This window comes from Camponotus vicinus, unplaced genomic scaffold (assembly GCF_025532165.1).
Source record: "Camponotus vicinus isolate PSW18456_S1 unplaced genomic scaffold, iyCamVici1.0 SCAF_5, whole genome shotgun sequence".
Taxonomy (NCBI): domain Eukaryota; kingdom Metazoa; phylum Arthropoda; class Insecta; order Hymenoptera; family Formicidae; genus Camponotus; species Camponotus vicinus.
The window spans coordinates 1,985,524-2,008,209 of NW_028141977.1; the positions used below are offsets into that span (position 1 = coordinate 1,985,524).

Sequence of the window (22,686 nt, forward strand, 5' to 3'; positions counted from 1 at the left end):
TACAAAATTCAAGGACGCAACCAAGATATAGAGAAAAATAAACAAAGCGCATAGAAGATTACGTAATTTTCCGTTCTAGTATGTATAAAAAGAAACTAAAAGCGAGAGATATGATATAGAAGATTAATAGACTGTCGCTTTTATCACTAAATGCACTAAATCATTGCGATGCTCTTTTTACTAGGATTACACAAAATTCAAGACAATAAATTTATTTTTATTTAAATAAATTTATTTTTATTAAATTAAATAAAATTATTTTAATATAATGTGATTTTTCTTACTTAATTTATATATTTAGCTTTCTTTAAAAACCAATAATTTTGACAATTTTAATCTTGATATTGTCTTGATAATTAATGAAAAATTTTGTCTTAAATTTCGAGACAAAACAAGACAATATCAAGAGTATCTTGTGTTTATCTTTTACTGATTGCCACTTTTTTCGTTTCAGACAATCGTGACGACTTTAATGCCGGACATGTGACATGCACAGTAAAGAAGGGAGAGCGATGGCGGAAACATTTCCTCGAAATTCCTCCGGTCTTCTTCTCGTTCGTGATAATCGACGGGCCTGCGAAGCAAAAGAGAAAATCCTCATTCAGATTACCTTGGCAAGACCTACGGGTTCGTAAAGGGCATGAAAGCTCATCATGTTCAACCACCGACACGGGCCACGAGCGCTGTCGACCTGCTGCAACCTTCTCGGCGTAACATTCCTCATATTGATCGCCGGTAGCTACGTGTCATCGGATCTCAATTCCGAGTTCGTCAAAGGGAAAAGTGAGTTTTACTGCGAAAATTTCGAAGTTTTGAAAGTAGAATTACAATTGACTTGCAATTTAGGTACTTCTAATATTCAATAAGGATATTTTTATTTTCATTATTCTTCGTTTTAACGCAAAATTACTTGTCATATATATAATATATATAATATATGAATATTTATGTTATTAATAAAGTAAAAATATAATTTAAAAAAGTAGTATATATATTATTACACGTGTTTTCTAAAATTATATTTTACTTTATTAATAACGTAAATGTTCGGAGACGAAGTTTCGTCGAAATGTGAAGATGTCAATAATCAAAAAGTAGACCTTGCGAACATCGGTGAATATAGATTGTTGGAGGAATAACGCAATTTATCGGCGCATATGAGCACATATCGTGTTGCTACGAGTTGGCTTTTCAACTGTCGTGAGCGTAAAGTTCTTCTCTTGGCAGAGAACTCTCGATCGTAGATCATCGAGGTCGTCTGAAAAAGTAGAAAGCGAAGCGGTGCGCTGGCACAGCGTGGGCGTCGCTTAGTCGAAGAGTCCCTTTTACTCGAAGTACCTTTGGAAAGTACCGTTCATCTCCTATCTAGAAGAGAAGACAGAGAGGGGAGAAAGAGCGCACGCCGTTTAAAATCTCAACTCTTACCTTTCGTCTCTAGTCGAGAGTATCTAGCATCTTGTAAGTGCACTTTATCCTGTGGGCACTTCTATAATTGAAAATGTGGCTAAGAGTACGCTGTGGCACGTGGTCCACAAGAGCTTGACTCATATATAAAATGTTTATATCGGTCTTGATGATGGGAGACAATTGTTGCGACTATTATCGCGCTCAACCGCCGTGACATTGCGGTTCGAATAAACCACACGCTTTTGCAGAAGCTACAAATTCCGTCAATGATCTTCTCGATAAGCTTACAGATCAAAAAGATAATTAATATACAAATTAATATAATAATTAATATAATTATTATATTATTAATATAATTAATAAATTTTGAAAATAATTTTCAACTGAAATTGAAATAAGATAATTTAAATAGATATTATAATTTAAATTAATATTATTTTATATATTTTATTTTTTAATATCTTAGTCATAACAAGTTTTTTATGCATATTAATTTTTTCAATTTTTTCTTATCAATATTAAAAGCTTTTAATGTTTTCTAATATGTAAAAAATTACAAAACAATCAAGCTAATATCAAGATAATATAAGACATACCTTTCACAAAATATCTTTCAAATCTTTTAAATAAACTTTCTACAAAAATCTCGTAAATAAATATACCTTTCTAAAATTTATATAAATTATAATCTATTATAAACGATACAATTTAAAATTATTACATAATTTTTTTCATAATTTTCTTCTATATTCCAACTCGGTTTATGATCGCAGTAAATGGTGTGTTAATCACAAACATAGGCAGGTGCTTATTCCAGACACAGGATTTCCTTTGTCGGGCAAAATGGCGGGCTAAAGAGCAGAATAATACGGTTCATGCTTTTTTCTGATTTATTATATATATTTTATAAAAATGCAGGTGACCAGTATCCGGGATCATCGTTCCTCTCGATGAGGATTTTAAAACTAATACAGGTCCTCTGAAAAATTTATTATCAATTTTATTAGAGAGTATCTACCTTCTGATTTCAAATATATGCATATACTCGGCGCAGACTCATCCAAACACTTTTGCCAAACATTATTAACAATTTTTACTTAAATATTTATATTAAATTACATTTCATATTAAATAATTTTACATTAAATATTTATATAAATTGTAAAAATAAAAATTGAAGAAGATTCGTCAAAAATTACACAATTGAATGGCTTTTAGGAACCCATACGATCATAACGTCTTGAAACGGTGTTGATCAGAATAAGATATTGCCAGAATGTCTTTCTGTCAACACAATAACCGGAGCTGCATATTATGCAGTTGAAAAGTGCAGCTTATTCCGCATGCGAACAGCCACCCAGAATTCGTTACGGACACGAAGAGATACCGCCTAAAGTGGCCTCCATAAAAGTTTCCATTAAAATGATAAGCCCTGAGTCGATCTCTTTCTACCCATTAGCCAGAAGTAACCTCCATCATGTCGTGCTTTACAGTTTCTATTTTGTCGTTCGCAGAAAAAGATAGAAAAAGCGAGGAGAGATGAACGACAATTCCGAAGAGAAAGGGAGAGAGAAAGACGGGAAGATTTACCTTGAAAGGATTATGGAGCCGCAGTAAATTAATCGGTCGTCTTTATCGTTCTCGGCTTTTAAGATGTATCACATTTCGAAATAAAGCATCTATTAAGAGGCGAGTGCAGCTCTTGATAATCCTTCGTAAAAACACGAGGATATTATTTAGGCAAGAGAATAAACGATAAAAATCGGACGCCTATTTAAAATTGAATTCTCTTAAAAAATTGTCTTCTTACAGCAATTTTCAAATTTATCTCTCGACGCACCTCTCGCTTTGATCATGTGCCGACTTTCACACAAAATAGATTATCTTCTTCTGAAACATTCATTATACAACTTGTCGATTTTTGCTCGATCTCGATAATTATTCAGTGTGACTTGTATCATCTGAAATTTTACGATTACCATACGCATGTTTACCACCGTTAACGTTTTGTTCGATTTATGCCAGAAGAATAAATTAACGAGTAATTTCACAAGTCTGCCCATGCTTTTAATTTTAATATAACTATAATTATAAAATAAATAAAATTAAAATAATTATTCATTTATAAATGTTTTTTAATTTTCAAAAATTCTTACCTATCGCATTTTATTGTAAACAAGGTGGACAAATAACAAAAGCCATGCTCGATGAGATTTAATATTTTTTGCAGCTCTTGAAACCATCGCTTAATACATTATTTCTAAGGAGAACGAAAGAATTTTTGATTGGCATCGTAATCGAATCTGTAAACGAACATATGCCAAGAGAGTGACAAGACTCTCGCTCATGTGGCTTAGCCTGTTATCGCCCCGAGCTCTTTATTTATATCCCCGGCATCGAGAATAATCGACGAGCGGCAAGAAATTTTATTCATTATGTCCTCTGGCGATGAAGCTGCTGCCCTGGCAGCGTTCTACTTCGCTCTTGCGTGCCAACCTAATCTTCGAATCTCGAAGAATTCTCGGGCCTCCTCCGTCAGGCCCTTCGATGCCGTATCCCGGCATCGATATTCATTTCCTCGGCTGACGATATTAATTATTGCGACATTTCTCCTTGGGTGGTTGTAAAGAATCTCGCTTTCTCTACCATCGCTTCTGCCAGGTTTCTCCACCTTCGCCGGGTCTTCCTCTGGCAGATTGCATCTTTTAGCGTGTCCGGGTAAGTAAAGAGTAAGTAACGAGACGTGGGGCAGGAACGGAGATTATCTGGGCACGAGAGAGCGTCGTCCATCAAGGCAAAAGCGAGATATAGCGCGGACGTAATACCGTTTTCCCGTACGAGTTATCATCGTCGACGACGACGATGTATCTGTGAGGACCAGACGGGGACATCTGGGAGGCATGCCTTAATTGACCGTTCGGAATATCGACGAGATCCCAGAGACGGATTGAGACGTCAGATTTCCGAGGGACACTCGCATTTTTTGCCCGCCATGAAATATGACCGCTCAATATGCTCGATAGGATTTATTTATGTATGTGCGATGAGGATTGCGTCGCTGGATCCACGCGTGTCTTTCCTACTAAAATTCCTTCCGACATTTTTTGGAAGCGTCTCGAATATTTCCAGTCATCTATTCGTCTTATTATTTTTTTGCGCTTGTTTAAGATTCTTTTTTAGCTCGGAGCTCATTTAAAATCTGACCGAAAACTTAGCAATTTATATTATTATTGTAAGAAGTAGAGAGATAACTCCTGCGCATCTCCTCCGAAATGCCTCGTCTATCTTTTATATCACATGTTTTTATTTTAAATATTTATCTTGCGTACTAACAAAAAAAAATGACAAATTTCTATTTTGCTCAAGAGTTTGTTACCACTAGTCTTCCTAGCAAACCGCGGTGTTAAATCTATGATTGATTCATTCGGAATAATTGGTGAACACGTGGCGGTTGCGCAAGCGCGCGGCTTTACGACCGCGATTCAATTGAGGCAACATTCCAAGGAGAGATTGCATACGCGGTATAACGGATGAACCGATTTCTATTAATCATTTTCATCTGACGTCTCTCGCAATCTGCCTGGCGGCCACTTTGAGAGCTCGTGCGACAAGCCTGAGGTGAGATCGGCCGGGTAACAGGTGGCCTCGCATTCGTTTCTCAACCAAACCGAACACGTATCGTATCGTGATATAAATGCACCCTGTCGAAGGTCAATCAAGGGTTTTCGATGGGATGCGCGATGACGAGCGCGATGAAAATGGGCGTCCAAGTGGGACTTGAATGCCGCACAAATGGAGCTGTCAACGTTTCTTCTTGAGCTGCGCATTGTATATCTGAATCAGGGAGAGACTCGTGATGGCAATCTCCATCGATTGATGCGATGATGCGCGAAAACGCGTCGACGAGCAGCATTGTCTAGAATCTCATGTATAACATAGTAGCGTCATTACCCAGAATGAGAATGGAATATCGGCGAGTCGCTCGATAACGAAGTATATATCTAATTTGTCCGGGATATTTCTGAAATAAAATGTATACGATTAATACGACGCACGTGATACGCACATTCTTGCGTGATTGATTACGTTGAATATATATTATAATTTTGAATATTTGTCAAATCATCGCAACGTATCAATCTATTTAGCATCCTATATAATTATGCAATTATAGCGAATTTCCAAAATTGAAATATTATCATCTCAGGAATTTTTAATATTCAGATTTTGCATGTCGTTTAATTTATTTTCTATATTTTATTTATATTTTAATGAGAGAAAAAAAGAGTATAAAATAAAAATTTATAAATAAAATATAAATATAAATACAAATATAAATATAAATATAAAAATATAAATATAAAATATAAATATAATAAAATAAATGAAATATAAATATAAATAAATAAATAGAATAAAAATTTATAAATAAAATCATATATGTCAGATGGATCGGAAAAATATAGAGAACAAATCATCCACAATTAAATCTGAGATATCCTTATCGCTAATTTATAACATAATAAATATCAAATGGTGAAAACGAAAAGAAATTAATCCAAGATATAAAGTTCTTCCGACTGCTTGATCGATGGCACACATTGAATCAAGCATAAGCACCAACAGATCTCGCAGAGAAATGTAGGTGGATGATGAGAATGAGACGCGTGTGGGTGACTTTTTTATTGATCGCACATCGAGAAGAATTAGAGAATTTATCGAGAACGAATAAGAGGTTTGACACATGGAAGTGGGCAATTGTTACGAAATCCAAACAAGAAAAATAAATATACCTATTTGTATACGTGTGTAAATAAATTTATATCCTTGTCTTTCACAGAACGAATTTAATTTTCAGTTAGAATTTATATAAGAAAAATATATGAGAGTCAAAGTTGGTGAATTAATATGAGAGATCAAATTTTTTATTCGAGCATTTCGTTTTATCGACTCGATCCTTCTGCTGACGATATTTTTGCGTGTTGCAATTTTAATTACTTTTTAATTGATGCATTAGTCGGCCGCTTGCAATTCGCAATTCAATATATGAGTATAATACTGATTAGGTAAAGAAATTTCTGTTGATGGAAATTCCCTCCAGCCATCGCATAATAACCAGATTGTGAATTCATCTTCTTCCATTTACGATCTGCGTAGAAAAACTATTGTAAAACTTAGATTCAGGTAGAAAGATTTATTAAAACACTCATAAACTTTATCTTATTAAATTAAATTTGTTAATTTTTTATTGATTTTTTGACTTTTAATCGATAAAAGTAAAAACAGTCTTTAAAAGATTCTTTTTTACTGTTTTATTTTTACGATTTATCAAGTTTTATTTACAATTTATCAATCTTAAAATATAATTTTGAAAAAAAATAGATTGAAAGGAAATTATCTGGTGAAATATCTAATTTGATGGATTTCCTGCCACACATTTAACATATTTAATTTGACTACAAGAGTCATGACATTCTAAGAGCGGGATGAAATTATTAATCTATTTCAATATTTCCATATCAACGGGTAGAATTTATCTTAAAATCTCGCGTTTTCCCAAGATTTCGCTCGATCTTTCCCACAGTTGAGGAGTTAAGCCCGCGAGGCGCCCATCAAGCACTTCAAGCTACACGCACGACGTTAAAAGGGACAGGTAATTTAGCGCGCGTTACGAAAGGACGAGGTACTCGGTATCGCGCGATGCTGGATCAGGGATGTTAAGCGATACCGGCCCGAGGTCAAGATATCTGCGCGGAATCTGCGCCAGCCGCGGATCGGCCAGCTTATTGCAAGATTCGCCGAGAAGGAGAGTGATATAGGTGCGCGCCCACGTACGAACGTTATCGAACGAGCGATCATCGATCGAGGAAAGTGACGATGGCCTCTCGATGGCCTCGCAGCTCGAGATCAAGATACGGCTTCGAATCTCGTGCGAATTCTGAAAATTAGTATGTAAGGTGAACGATGTAATTTTGTGAACACTTCGCTCAACTTTTAACCTGATCCGAAAATAAGTACACATGTATCGCGAATCATCCTCGAGAGAACCGCCAAAGTTTGCCCTGAGCTATTTATATCCAATTGTTAAGATGAACAATTAATAAATATATTAAAAAATATTAATTGAACTTTGATTTGAAAAAGAATGAAAGTATAATAAAATAATGAATAGAAAAATACATCTTTAATGCTTTTCGCTGTTAATTATTCCTTCTGTGAAAAAATTAAAGGAAATAAATTGACAAGTCATCAAAAATCTCGAGGGGAAACAGGAACAAGTAGAAAAAGATGTGAATATCGTGAAACTTATGGATACTTTTCGCACCTATATTCGATGTACCGAGTTGTAGTTAAACTACGGTGACGTCTCTTGTGCTGTCTCACGCATTAACACTCCTCGAGGCGACAACCGCGTTGACTGACGTCTGCGGCTTCTTCCTCTTCAACGAGCGGAGACAGCGTTGGAGCAAGATGTACATCTCTCCCGAGGTGGTCGACGCCTGCCGCGAGATTCGTGCGAGATGAATCGATGCCGCCTCTCCCAGCTCCTCGAGTCTTTGTCTCGATCAGCTGATGAATTTTGCTCACAATATATCTTCGCTCTCGTATATGTTTTTTCCTGAAAATATAGAATGTATGGCATAATTTAAAAAAAAATTTATATATTGCTAATTTTTAGAATTAATCGCTGTAAAATGGGATATTAATATCCAAATTTTTATTATAATAACGAGATATTTTAAATTAATTTAAAGTTTAATTTGTTATATTATTGTTATTTTAAGATATGTTATTTATATAAATCTTATTATAATCACAAAATATGTAAAAAAGAAGTGAACAATAATTTAATTATCCACATTCTATGAATTTATTAAAATCTATAAATAGGATTTAATTTATTAAAATCTATAAATAAAATTTACTAAATAAAAATAGAATTTAAATATTGTTGAAAAGCTTAGCTCAGTTCAATGAAATGCTTATTAAGTGCGGCTTGAATAATTAGTAAAGCAATTGTACGATACAAGCACGCTTATCGCAAAAACACAATATGCATTATGCTATCAAGTCACTATACAAGTATCTTTCGATGAAGAAAGCATGTTTTACCACTATAAATTAAATTCCATTTTTCCGCGCAGAAAGTTTGCATACTAGATGAAGGAAATTTATCTTTCCAGACGACAGCAACATAGAGTTCTTTTGACTAAATAGCATATAAATCTTAGTTCCTAAAGTCGCATTGAATCCTGAATCAACGTTATCGCGTGCAATCTAGTTGAACAACGTAGTGAAAAGCATTAATTCTCTCCATCATTTAGTGATTTTTACGACACCCTGTGGTATATTTGTAATCGTTATCTCCCACTTCATTTACGATATTTAAGATATTTGTGCACGTTGCATTGTGGTACTATTTTGAGATAAAATCTCTCTGCTATTGTATTTATATATTCAATGATAATTCTGCTTGAAATAGTTTTTATTTTACAAGATTGCAGATATTTCAAAGTATTTGTTTATTTGAAAAATGCATATCATGAATTTCAAAATTTCAGTTCTCTACAATTAAAATAAAAATGCATCATTATTTCAATTCACACATTCAAAGCTTTTAATAGAATTTTAATAACTTTTAATAGAAATATAATATAAATATGTAAGCTTTATATATATTTCTTTTTTCTTTTCTTATGTATAATTTGCATTTTATTAATAGCCTCTATAAGATTAATTATATATTCCAGAAAAATATTTTAAAAATATTTAAAAAATATTTAAATAATAAAAATATTAAAAAAATTTTGAAGAAGTTGACGCAATCAATAGATGTTTTTATTAATAACCTTTATAAGATTAATTATATATTCCAGAAAAATATTTAAAAAATATTTAAATAATAAAAATATTTAAAAAATTTTGAAGAAGTTGACTCTTTAGATGCAATCAATGAAAGATTAGAGAAAAGAAAATTTAGAGAAAAATTCTGCCATCATTTTATAGTATGATAATGAAGAAGTTAACGTTCGCGACGAGCACTGATCGAAAGTCGGTGTTCTGCATCCGGGAGGCAAACGTGAGTTCGCGTGCCCTCTCGGTGAACGCGTGGTCCAGCTCGCCGGCTGCTGAGGTTGTCGAGGTGAGATGAAAGAAAGAGAGAGACGCATAAGGAGCCGTTGCGGATGATCGGGAGAAGGAGATAGAACGCAAAGAGAGACGCGGTAAATGTAGAATGTATCGTCGGGAGAGAGAGAAACGAACAAAGCGCATTCCACACACTGTCATCTGTTCCTTGTCTTGCCGCCCTCGGTACTTCATTTCGATTCGTCATTATTTCCTCGCCTCACTTTGCGCTTTATTAACGCGCGACACGCGTCAAAAAAACGAGAACAATGTGTCCGACAATTTTCTCAAAACACTTTCGCATCGCGATTTAATGACATCGCCTCCTGACATGACCTGAAAAATCAACATATGTCAATTATTACCATAAAAATGATAAATATCGGTTATTATCGTAAATAAATGTTGTTCAAGCGTTGCCAAATTAAAAATATGTATTTCTTAAAATGTGAGATTGTAAAAAGAAAATTTTCTGCAAAGTTATTTCATTATTTTTAATGTAATACTCACATACACGTCACTGTTATATCTTTGAAATTCTCTAAAATAGAAGATAATTTATATTAAAAGCTCATTAGAATTTATTTTATGGAAATATTTCTTAGAAATATTTTCTAAAATATATCTATAAAATAAAAGAGTTTTTAATATAAATGAGTTTTTAATATAAATTTATTTTTCTATAACTCGTTATTCATTTAAACTAATTTGCACTTATAATCCATCTTAGATGAGGTACTCGTGAAACAATTGCTACTACACTTAATCTTGTTAATGGAAGTAGTAGATTATTAATTTTATATTTTTATTAACAAAATTATGCAAAAGCCTCCTTTTAATAATTAAAACGAATTTATAATTTATTTTATAGTCATATTATAAAACGATACAAAATTTAAAATCGAAGCTTATTAGAATCAATCAATATCAAAAAATGCATTGTTTAGAATAATTCGTAATTTATTCAAACTCTTCCTTCGACTTTGCTAAAAACAAAAATAAAATAAAATAAAATAAAATAAAATATCGCAGTAAACAAATAGTTTTAAAATTATGCATTGCAATGAACGAGTTCTCAATTTTATTTCTCTCTTCCCTAGATTTATCTCTTGCAATTCAAGTCTGCATTATTCTTGGTTCTTCGATTGTACGCCTATAGGCCAAAGTATATCAAGGAGAGTTGATTCGAACATAACGCAAGGCGAATGCGCGAGAAGATGGTCCGCAGGAGCAGGAGCAAGAGTCACGATCGAACGGAGTGACGTGAATAAAACGCCATCGCGCCGCCGACATAATGAAATCGAAAAATGAAGTTACACGAGCGGAGACGCGTACCGCATCGTAGCCTTCGGTCTGGCCGCGCCGCAGGGAGTGGAGGAGCTTAACCGCAGACTCGAAAGCAATAAACCATAAAGCTATTAATGTTACGCCACGGTTATAACGTACACGCCGGACTTATACAACCCCGACTCGGTTGTACCCCTCTCGTTCTTCGCTCCCCAGTCCCCCCCGCGTTGTAGATTCATACACTGGAGGCTGGTCAGGGTTGTAACTGAACGATCGTGATGACAAAGCGATTCGTCTTGAATCTCGACGAAAGCTTGATACACTTTCATGCGCTCTTTCTGCTTCTCTTTTCTTTCTTTAGCTACAAGTTAGGATATTTTCAACGATCAGCTGATCATCTTGAACGAAACAATATTTCTATATTAATCAAGCAAATGAGAATATTATGAAGAAACAGGTGAAAGGATCATCTGCGATGGCACAAGATTATTGTGTTTGATCTATTTTAATCCATTCAGACCCTATATACATAATTATGCACAAAAACTTTAAAATCATGTGAAATAGTTATTTTTTAGAATTAGTTTCCCTGCGATCTCTCGGTGGACTAAATAATAATTATAATAAAAATAATAATTATAATAAAAAATAATAAATAATAATAAAATAATAATAATAATAATAATAATAATATATAATTTTTTACATTACCATAATTCAGGTCTGAATGGGCTAAGCTTGTTTTAGTCATCCACGTCGGAAAGGAATGGTGCTCACTTTGAGAAGGGAAAAATCAGAATACCTGCATATAAAGGGAGTGCAAATGTCCGCATAAACTTCTCACTTTGAGCCTCGCCATAAGGCTTCGCTGAAATGCGGAAACCGTTAGACAGAGTTACGAGCAGATTGCTTCGTTCTTTTAATATCCTCTCGTGCCTCCATTCTATTCGTGAATTATGTTGCAAAGTGCTTCTTCGAAATAAATGGCGGACTCATATTTACATCGTGATTCGTTTTACTGCGGGATCAGTGTCTGGATGTTCGACGTGGACTATTATGAAGTTCATTTTCACGAAATGGAGTTCATTATTCTTCCGCTTTTGCGACGGTGTCTGTTCCTACTGTCTTTCTCCAATTTTCAAAATCCTATTTTTTTCTTTCAATTTATTTTCTCCTGTCTTTTCAATTTTTTTTCTATTTATAATAGAATTATATTTATTTTTCGGAAAAGTATTTTTACGCATGTGTGTGTATTTTTATTACTTTTTAATTGTAACTATTTATTAATATTTTTTATATTAATATCAATTTTATTTATTTTATTATTTTATTATTTATTTTATTATTTATTAAATCAATTTATCATTTATTTTTTATCATTTATTATATCAATTTTATTTTATTATTTATTTTTATTTTCTTCTATATTTTTTTATAATACTCTTCTGTATTATTCTTCTATATTTCATATTATTCGTTTATTTATTATTTTATATTGTCTTTATCAGGATGGTTGACTCCAAATAATAAATTCTCTCTCTCTTTTTCTTTCCTCGTAATTTTAATATTTTTCTCTCTCTCTTATCCATTCTCTGAAATTTTATTCTCACCTTGAATTCATTTTTTCTCTTTTCGAACAAGCTCGAGTCGATAGTTATTTCGCGCGTTTACGATACCTGGGTTTTATTTCGTCGGGCATTTAGCCGAAGGCTCTCTCTTACAGGGGGATCGAGAGAGAAAGAGAAAGAAAGAGAGAGAGAGAGAGAGCAGGCAAAGAGAAGCCTTAAAACCCAGAAACGATTTTGATGGTGAGGGTTGCGCGAGCTCGACGGTATCGATGTTTACGAGCTCAAATAAACGGCACCGCCGTCGCCGCCGCCGCCGCCATCAGCATGTGGTTATTTCATATTACTTTAGGCCTTTAATGGAGGAGAAGGAGGCATTTTAAAGCGCCGCATAAAAATCGATGCTCTCCTCCTAGAAGGTGGTCGGTGGACCACGCATGGCTCAGCGCGTCGTGCTGCTTTCACAAAAGAAACCTCATCGCATCTCACCGCGGGATTTCAGCGTCCTGCCAGTCGCTCGCTTCTTCATGTCCCAGGTCCTCCACGCCTCTTATATTTCGCGGTTTTTGTCAGATTTATCGTTCACGCATTTAAAGCTACATTTGAGACTGTAAACTTCCAGGCTGCCATTCTCTTTTCGTTGTACAAATGTTAGGCATAAATATTACCTTTTTCCAACACCCGGAGAGACTTCTGTATATCTTACACGCGAGTTTCTTTAAATTAAATGAGTTAAATTCACATGTTCCTCTTTTCTTCATATTTCTTTTTTTTTTTTTAATAATTGGCCACTTTGGCTAAATTCATTTCCCTTCGATTGTAAAAGATAACCATCCCGTGGCGAATTAATGCCTCAATTATAAGCATTATTTTCCTGCGTTATTTTCGAATTATGATAATTGCTCGTGATATGAATTTAGCGAAATTTAATATTTCTCGTGTAAACTTTGTAGGTAATAATGAAGAGGGCAATATTCGCACCACGCGCGTAATCAATATATCGCTGCTATTGTTTTCGGCTACGGTGAGAGCGTCGTAAATTTGGCAGAATGTTAATTCTATCGCGCGGCTCTGGCCGGGCAATTTTCGCAGCCCTGCCGGGGATAATCACCACGTTTCTGCCGGGATGTATCCCCGGTCCCGAGCATCTAATGATGAATTTCGTGCCGCGCGCGAGAGAGAGAGAGAGCCTCGAAGGTTGGAAAACGAAAACGAGGAAGGTGTCGGCCCGTCGACCTTAACACTTCTCAGCGAACCTCTATCCTGTATACCTCTATCCTAAACGTCTATCCGTTCGGTCATCTTGCTCGTAGTATTCCCTTTTATCGAACTACCTTGGAGCGAGCATAAGTTCTCTTGACATGTCAGTTCGAATCGCCATTTTTTTCGGTCTAGATCGCAATTCGTGTCGGACGGTGCATTTTATCGATTGCTAGCTAGCTATAAAAATTTTACTAGCTGTAAAAATGTCAAGGACTTGCGTAGAGAGAGATTATTCCTTTTAACAACGATATTTAAGTAATATATAAACAGTAAAGTATAAGAATATGAATTAAAAGTTATTTTAGGTTGCTTGTAATGATTTATTACTTTGTGGTTTCAATTATGTTCGAGAGAAAATCGAGATATAATTAAAGTTCTAAATTTTACGAGTTTAGAAAAAAGAAGGTATAATAATTTTAATTGCATATTCTTTTTTCTATTTATGTTACAAGTAAAAATGCAATGTTGGAAGCTATAGAAATTGGATTATTAATGAAGATTGATTTTTTAAAATGAGAAATCGATTTTTTCGTGACACAAACGTGAAAAATAAATGTAGAAAATGTTTAAGAAAAGGAAAAAAATATATCTTTAAACAATTTTTTCTGAGAACAATTCATTATTCTTATTCTCGTAGAACTTCTATGACACGATTGTTTTCCTCAAGAAAGAGCAAAGTACAACTGCATGGAATGTAAAATAATACTGAAAGACAATGAGAATAAAGCAGAAAATTTTTTGTATCTAAGTAAATGATTTAATGTCGATGAGCGATAATATGCGATGAAAAAAGATGCTCAGAAAGGAAGTTGTTTGCGCTTCTATTTAATAAAAGTCACTATTTGTCTTTCCATCAAAGAGGAAAATTCTTTATCAAGTCATAAAGTCCTTAATTTTAAATTCTTCCTTGTTTTCTATTCCTCTGCAAAGAATCATGAAACATTTCATAGATATTTCAATAAAAAATTCAATTCAAGAAATCTGATCGATGTTTAATTTAATGTCCATCATCGATCTCGAGGATGGATAAATTTTCCAAGAAAATTTTAAATGAATAAATCTTCAAAGAAAATTTTAACTGAATAAATTTTCGAAGAAAATTTTAAATGAATAAATTGTCGAAGAAAATTTTAACTGAATAAATTTTCGAAGAAAATTCTAACTGAATAAATTTTCGAAGAAAATTTTAAATAAATTTTTGAAGAAAACTATTCAATTACAAAAAATTGCTCCATTAAATTACCCATAAATCCTGCAATTTTACAGCAGTATTTCTTGGATAAAAAATCATCGGACATCTTTGACAAATATTTGCCATACCTTCTCATTATGACAATCAAGTCGTTCATCTGTGATGCGACTTGGATTTGCGAGATAGGGCGGCAGAAAACCTATAGCCAGCCCCATCGCTGATGCAGATGCACGCTCGATCCGCATTCTCGAACCCTGGCGCCATGTCACGCTACGTGCATTTGGCATCCCGTGGCTCTCTCAGGTAGCATCTGGTCGATACGGATACCCCGGTACTCGAGTACACGACCGCTTCTTCCCCTTCGTGATCTCCGGCGACGGCGACGAGCCTTCTTCTGCGGCGCATCTCCCTCGGATATCTCGCGCAAGAAGAACGTCCTTACCGCGCAATTATTTTCGCATGATTCCGATCGTCGCTCAGATTAAGACCGCTCTTTCGGTACCGGATGCCGATCGCGGCGAAAGGCGGCCGCCGCTCGTTTGCGAACTGTTTGCGAGGATGATCGAGATTTAAGCTTTGAGCAAAACCAAATTCCGGGGGGATGAACGTGCGACTATGCCCCCTGTTATTTCTTTGCTCCGCGAGTAAGCGACTTGCGCAAAGCTATCTAATAAAGGTATGAATCCTTCTCTTAAATGCTTGGCCGCTCGATTACTCTGTATTTTATAGTGTCTTTGGTTCTGCTGATTATTAGTCATTATATCATTACTGAATTTTTGTAGCGAGAATTATGGTCAAATATTTCAAAATTTGTGTTATTTCTTTTTTTCTCTTCCTCTCTTAATATTTTATAATAAATATTATCTTAAATAAAAATTAAATATGAAAAATTAAACAAGTGGAGGAAAGAAAACAGCGAATTTTTTGGCTGATTTGCCAAGAAAAAATTGTGAAAAAATGTTTAAAACTGGCATATTCCATTCTCTTTATAATATTCTTTTTATAATATTTATTTCTAGTAAAGAAAATATAATAAAAATCATATAGATTTTTCGTATAATAATACGTAATAAAATTCTGCAATTGCTCCCATAAAAAAAAAATTTACATTATACTTATACATTATGAACGAAAGATGCAAAATTTACGTAAAGATATTTGACTTGAATTTGCATTTCCTGTGCTTTAACTAGCTCGTATTAAGAAACTGCATAATAAAAGTGTAATATTATGTATTGATAAATATTAATTTTGTTTTTTCAGTTGTACAAAATAGCAACTTTGCGTTCTTTTAAAGGAAGAATCATATATTTTAAATATATTTATGTAAAAACAACTCTCTTATGTGTGGAACTTATGTATAAATGATTTTCAATTAACATTAATTTTCGAAAATACACGAATCAATAGGCAATTTCGACAAGAGATATGGAAAATGGCTCCATTTACTATAACTTACGTATGAATTTTATAACATCGTATCTCCGAATGTACGATCGTAATTGCACAATGAAATCACGGCAATGCGTGTACAGTACTTTATGAAGGTGGTTCGCCCACCAATATACGTTTCATAGATAAAACGCTATCTATAGATCGCGGGAATATACTATTAAGTGTGGGTGGTGCCTACAAACTATCGTAATCGGAAATGAATAACGCGGTTTTCTCTACCACAGAAGAAATCACGCATCCTCAATCTTAATATTTGGCTTCACTCTCTGGACCGTTATTCGAATTGCTCAATAATCGTGCCACATTGAACACCTACATATGTATCTGGAAGATACTATCGTACACAACTTATTGATAAACAATTATCGTAAAGTCACACAGCTCCAATGTGTTTCAATTTTAATTTTAGGGAACCAATTTATTCAACAATAAATTGATAGAGTTTAAAAACAGATATTAAACTAATGAATAATAATAATATTCACACTTTTGATTAGGCATTAACTAGTTGATGTGAACGAAAAAAAAAGATAATTGTATATTGCTGCCATTATTATTTATGATCATCTAAAAGATATTTATTATCTACCATTTTAAGAAATTAATCAAGAAAAAATGTATAAAAATTTACGCAACAATAATTTCTTTACATTTTGTTTATATTCGCGCTATATATAATTTATAAATATAATTTAATTTGCTAATAAAAATAAATATAATTAATTTGCTTATAAAAATAAATATAATTTGCAAATTATTATGCTTGCAGTTTGCATCGGTACCAATGGCCGTCTGTCCGTGCCGTCCAACAAACAGCATCACTACCGGAATCTTCGAGACCGGTACACCAACTGTACTTACGTCGATGGCAATCTGGAGATCACATGGCTCCAGAACAAATCCTTCGACCTCAGCTTCCTCCAGTACATACGGGAGGTCACGGGTTACGTCCTCATCAGTCACGTGGACGTGCCCAAGATCGTCCTCCCGAGATTGCAAATCATCCGTGGTAGGACCCTCTTCAAGCTCAATATTCACGACCACGAGTTCGCTCTCTTCGTCACGATGTGTCAGATGCACAACCTGGAGATGCCGTCCCTTAGAGGTACGTCTTTAGTTTCTGATTCTCTCGTTCAAGCTAGTAAAGAGACAAACATATCGCAGATATTTTTCTAATTATTTAAATAATTACTTAAATAAATTAATATAAATTATTAATATTATTAATATTAATAATTATTTAAATAAATTAAATAATTATTTCGAAAATTAAACATTTGTAAAGATTGACAAATCATCTTTCGATATCGAAAGACTTCGAATGAACAATATTTGAAGAAGAAATTTATGACGAGCTATGGTGTCTAACTCGCGATTGATTTCGCCATAGATATACTCAACGGGAGCGTGGGCATGTACAACAACTACAACCTCTGCCATATCAAGACGATCAATTGGGAGGAAATAATCACCGGTCCGGGAGGCCGGTACATTTACGTGTACAATTTTACGTCGCCGGAACGCAACTGTCCGGAATGCGACGAGAGCTGCGAACAGGGTTGCTGGGGCGAGGGCCCGGAGAACTGTCAAAAGTACTCGAAGACGAACTGCTCGCCTCAGTGCTGGCAGGGCAGGTGTTTCGGTCCTAATCCACGCGAGTGTTGCCATCTTTTTTGCGCCGGTGGCTGCACCGGTCCCAAACAGAGCGACTGTCTTGCCTGCAAGAATTTCTTCGACGATGGCGTGTGCACCCAGGAATGCCCGCCCATGCAAAAGTAAGTAGCATCACGATTCCTCTGTCTTTTTGCTACGAACTGATGCAAAACTGATTGCGAAAGATACTTTACACATAATAGAAAATTAAAATAATACTCTTCTAAGTAATAATTAACACGCAACAAGAGCCAAATGATTTACTCATGCAAATTATACGGTGTAAAATTAGTAAGAAAGTATATCACTCTATCTAAATATTATAATTATAATATTAATTATAATATTAATTAATAATATTATTTAATAATATTATAATATTAATATTAATTATAATATTAAACCTTCCAGATATAATCCAACAACATATTCGTGGGAAGCTAATCCTGATGGAAAATACGCGTACGGAGCAACCTGCGTGAGACGATGTCCGGAACATCTCTTGAAGGACAACGGCGCGTGTGTGAGATCCTGTCCACCTAAGAAGAAAGCGATGAACGGCGAGTGTGTTCCCTGCGACGGTCCCTGTCCAAAAACTTGCAAGGGTGTCGAGAAAGTGCATTCTGGTAATATTGATTCTTTCAAGGATTGCACCATCATTGAAGGATCCATCACGATCCTGGATCAGAGCTTCGAGGGCTTCCAACACGTTTACCCAAATTACACGTTCGGCAGACGATACGAGAAGATGCATCCCGACAGGTTGGAAGTCTTCAGAACCTTAAGAGAGATTACGGGGTATCTCAATATCCAGGGAGATCACAAGGATTTCAGGAACCTTTCGTACTTTCGCAATCTCGAGGTGATCGGAGGCAGGACGCTCACGGAATACTTTGCATCCTTGTACATCGTCAAGACTTCTCTGGTGTCGTTCGGACTTAGTTCCTTGAAGAAGATTTATTCCGGTTCGATTGCCATTTTGGAGAACAAGAATTTATGTTACGCGCAGAGTATCAATTGGACCAGGATCAAGAAGTCATCCGAACACGAAAGTCTTTTATCGAACAATCGAAACGAGAGCGAATGCAGTAAGTACGATAAAAAGATTTAGACATAAGTGTAAAAGAGAAAATCCCCTAAATATTGTTGAGTATAAATATTTAACTAACATTCGTTGTAATAAAAGGTTACTGCAAGTGCTTTTTCATCTTTTCTTTTTTAAACTAGAATTAAAAATAAAATTAATATTATATAACAATATTATTGCATCAACATTTATAAACATATAATATTTATTTTATATAAAAATTATATAGAATATTGACTTTAAATTGCAGTTAAGGATGGCCTCGTGTGCGACGAGCAATGCTCGGACGAAGGATGCTGGGGACCTGGGCGAGCGCAATGTCTGTCGTGCAAAAACTTCATCCTAGGAAATGATTGTCTTCAAGATTGCACTGCGCCAGGGTAAGCATCGAAATATAATTATATAGTGTAATTATAATTTTGAATTAAAATTTCCAATAACACGTACGATTTCTCTCCAATCAAAATTGCTTTCCTAGTTCATGGATTAAAGGTAAATCGAAATCTTTTAACGAAAATTTGAACCACAATTCTCACTTTTTTTATTTTTATTCATATTTGGTAAGCAAGTTGCATATGTATCGCGCAGCACGTCTCATCTTAATCGCTTTAATTAATCGCACGTGTATTAAATCTTGAATAGAATAAGTGTGGCAAACATACGCAAACATACACAACATTTGAGCATTAATTATATTCAAGCAGTTTTTTACTCGTGTCATCTCTCTTATCTTATTTTTTATTTTTATTAATTTTTCTATGCCTTGTCTTTTTATTTTCGTTGGAAATTTATTTTTTTTTATTTTATACATTACTTTCTCGATATCGTTTAATGGTTGATTATGATTATGTTGTCAGGATTTATCAAGCGGACGAAAAGACCTGTAAGATGTGTCACGAAGAATGCGACGACTCCTGCACTGGTCCTAATGCCGACCAATGCATCAAGTGCAAACATGTACGAGATGGGCCGTTCTGTGTGCCCAAGTGTCCATCCTCAAAATACAACGACAATGGCCAATGTAAACACTGCCACGAGAACTGCGTAGGCGGTTGCGAGGGACCGGAGAACAACATAGGCGCCAACGGATGTCATAGTTGCGAAAAGGCAATTATGAATGGGCACGTACCAGAGGGATGTTTGCAGAAGAGAGAGTCATGTCCTGATGGTAAGTCATACGACTTTTCACGATACCTTCAACATATCAATCTTTCAATTAATAGTCGCTAATTGATATTGTGAAAAAATTATCTCACGTTATTATTATTATTATTATTAATTATTATTATTATTATTATTATTAATTATTATTATTAATATTATTTATTAATTATTAATATTTAGTATTTAGTATTTATTAATTATTATTATTAATATTATTAATTTTACAAATATAAATAGATAATAATGGATATTATGTTAATAAAATATTGAAAGCTAGTGAAAGTAATAATAAATGAATTCTTACATTTCATGATAATGGGATAACACAATCTATGCAAACGAATAAACAAGGCATGTTTTGTATCAAACTCGCAGGACATTATTACGAGTGGGTGAGTCCGCTGGAGCAAGGTGCTTTAAAACCTCTCGCCGGAAAGGCAGTCTGTCGCAAGTGCCACCCACGTTGCAGTAAGTGCACAGGATACGGCTTTCACGAGCAGGTCTGTCAACAGTGTACCAAGTACAAGAAGGGAGAGCAATGCGAGGACGAATGTCCTACCGATCATTTCGCGGATGCTGACACGCAGCTATGTATACCGTGCTTCGGCGAGTGTCGAGGGTGCACTGGACCAAGCCCTAATCAGTGCCAGAAATGTCGAAACTACAAAATTTACATTGTATGTAACGCAACATTAAGGATATAATTTTAGCAATTTTAAGAATATTAAGAATATTATTTAAAATTATAAATTTATGATAAAATAAAATATAATAAAGCAAGAAATAAGCTAATAATGTAACAAATATATCGGTGTTAAAACCTATCAGTATACAATATATATTTTGTTTAAGGTTGAAGAGAAGTTTTGACAAGTTTAATGCTAATTACTTTGTATAATTCAATATTTTAGGATGGCAATCCCAGCGATAATTCGACATCCTTCAATTGCACGGAGGTTTGTCCATCGGAATATCCCCACAAGGTTTTCCCCCCAAAAAGCGACCCGTACTGCTCCGACGTGCCGATAGGTCTAAGCTTCCAAATGGATAATGAACTTCAGCCAGCTATTCTGACCGGAGTTTTGCTCTTTACGGTGGTGATAGTCATCGGCTTTATTACGATAATATACTACTGGCGGAGGACAAAGACCAAGGAAAACACGGTGAAGATGACGATGGCTTTGACGGGTTTGGACGACAACGAGCCGCTTCGACCGACAGGCGTAAAACCGAATTTGGCCAAGTTACGGATAATCAAAGAAGAGGAGATGAGGAAAGGCGGTATATTGGGTTACGGTGCTTTCGGCAATGTATATAAAGGCGTTTGGGTGCCCGAAGGAGAAAACGTGAAGATTCCGGTCGCTATAAAGGTTCTCCACGATGGTACAGGTGCGAACACGTCCAAAGAATTCCTCGACGAGGCTTACATCATGGCCAGCGTCGAGCATCCGAATCTGCTGCAGCTGCTTGCGGTATGCATGACGTCGCAGATGATGTTGGTGACCCAGTTGATGCCCCTGGGATGTTTGTTGGACTTTGTACGCAGGTACAAAGACAAAATCGGCTCGAAGCCACTGTTAAATTGGTGCACGCAGATCGCAAGAGGTATGGCTTACTTGGAGGAGAGGAGATTGGTTCATCGAGACTTAGCAGCGCGAAATGTCCTCGTACAGACTCCGAATTGCGTGAAGATCACCGACTTTGGTCTCGCTAAACTGTTGGATATCAACGAAGAGCAATACAAGGCCGCGGGTGGGAAGATGCCGATCAAGTGGTTGGCACTAGAATGCATCCAGCATCGAGTGTTCACTCATAAATCGGACGTGTGGGCTTTTGGAGTGACTATCTGGGAAGTTCTCACTTATGGCGGTAGACCGTACGAAAATGTCCCCGCCCGAAACGTGCCCGAACTACTGGAAAAGGGCGAAAGGCTACCGCAGCCCGCGATTTGCACGATCGACGTGTACATGATTATGATAAAATGTTGGATGCTTGATGCTGAATCTAGACCCAGCTTCAAGGAATTAGCCGAAGATTTCGCAAAAATGTCTAGAGATCCCGGCCGATATCTTGCCATTAAAGGAGATAAATACATGAGATTGCCTCCGTATACATTACAGGTAATTGATATTACTTTGTTTGCTAAAGACTTAAATAAAGGATAAGTATCCGTTATCACAGAGCGATATTATCAATATCAGTTAAGAAAAAAATTGCTGATAAATTATAATGGAATTAATTGTATAATAATTATCTTTATCTATCAATATCAATAACTATCAATATCATTATCTGTAGAGTGGAGCGAATTAAAAAAAATATATTATATATTTTATACGTTAAAATATTAAAATAAAACAAAATTAAAATAAAAGTCAAAATAAAATTATATTAAATATTAAACAGTAATAATATTAATTTGTAAGAATTATAAATGATAAAAATTATTAGAAAAAAACATATTATTAGAATGTAATGATCAAATT

At 35.0% G+C, this 22,686-nt stretch overlaps 1 protein-coding gene and 1 long non-coding RNA gene across 5 annotated transcripts in view; one reads left to right on the forward strand and one right to left on the reverse strand.

Moving 5' to 3' along the window:
• The window catches only part of Egfr (epidermal growth factor receptor), a 152,745-nt gene that overhangs the window by 124,939 nt on the left and 5,120 nt on the right, over positions 1-22,686 (forward strand). For 2 of the 3 annotated variants that reach the window (XM_083099024.1, XM_083099023.1), the window contains 8 exons: positions 455-783; positions 17,066-17,401; positions 17,687-18,071; positions 18,361-19,037; positions 19,287-19,416; positions 19,894-20,204; positions 20,576-20,877; positions 21,112-22,320. In XM_083099024.1, the coding sequence (XP_082955150.1) occupies positions 654-783; positions 17,066-17,401; positions 17,687-18,071; positions 18,361-19,037; positions 19,287-19,416; positions 19,894-20,204; positions 20,576-20,877; positions 21,112-22,320 (3,480 nt within the window). In that variant the 5' untranslated portion in view covers positions 455-653. The remainder of the gene's footprint in view (positions 1-454; positions 784-17,065; positions 17,402-17,686; positions 18,072-18,360; positions 19,038-19,286; positions 19,417-19,893; positions 20,205-20,575; positions 20,878-21,111; positions 22,321-22,686) is intronic. The other variant, XM_083099025.1, reaches the window with a different exon arrangement.
• Positions 3,361-13,706, reverse strand: LOC145971909 (uncharacterized). 2 transcript variants are annotated; one of them, XR_014439000.1, is made up of 3 exons: positions 13,658-13,706; positions 7,733-8,026; positions 3,361-5,428 (listed from the first exon to the last, which is right to left on the reverse strand). It is a non-coding gene; the product is annotated as an uncharacterized LOC145971909 (long non-coding RNA). The 2 variants fall into 2 exon arrangements; XR_014439001.1 differs by lacking the exon at positions 3,361-5,428 and adding an exon at positions 5,830-6,556.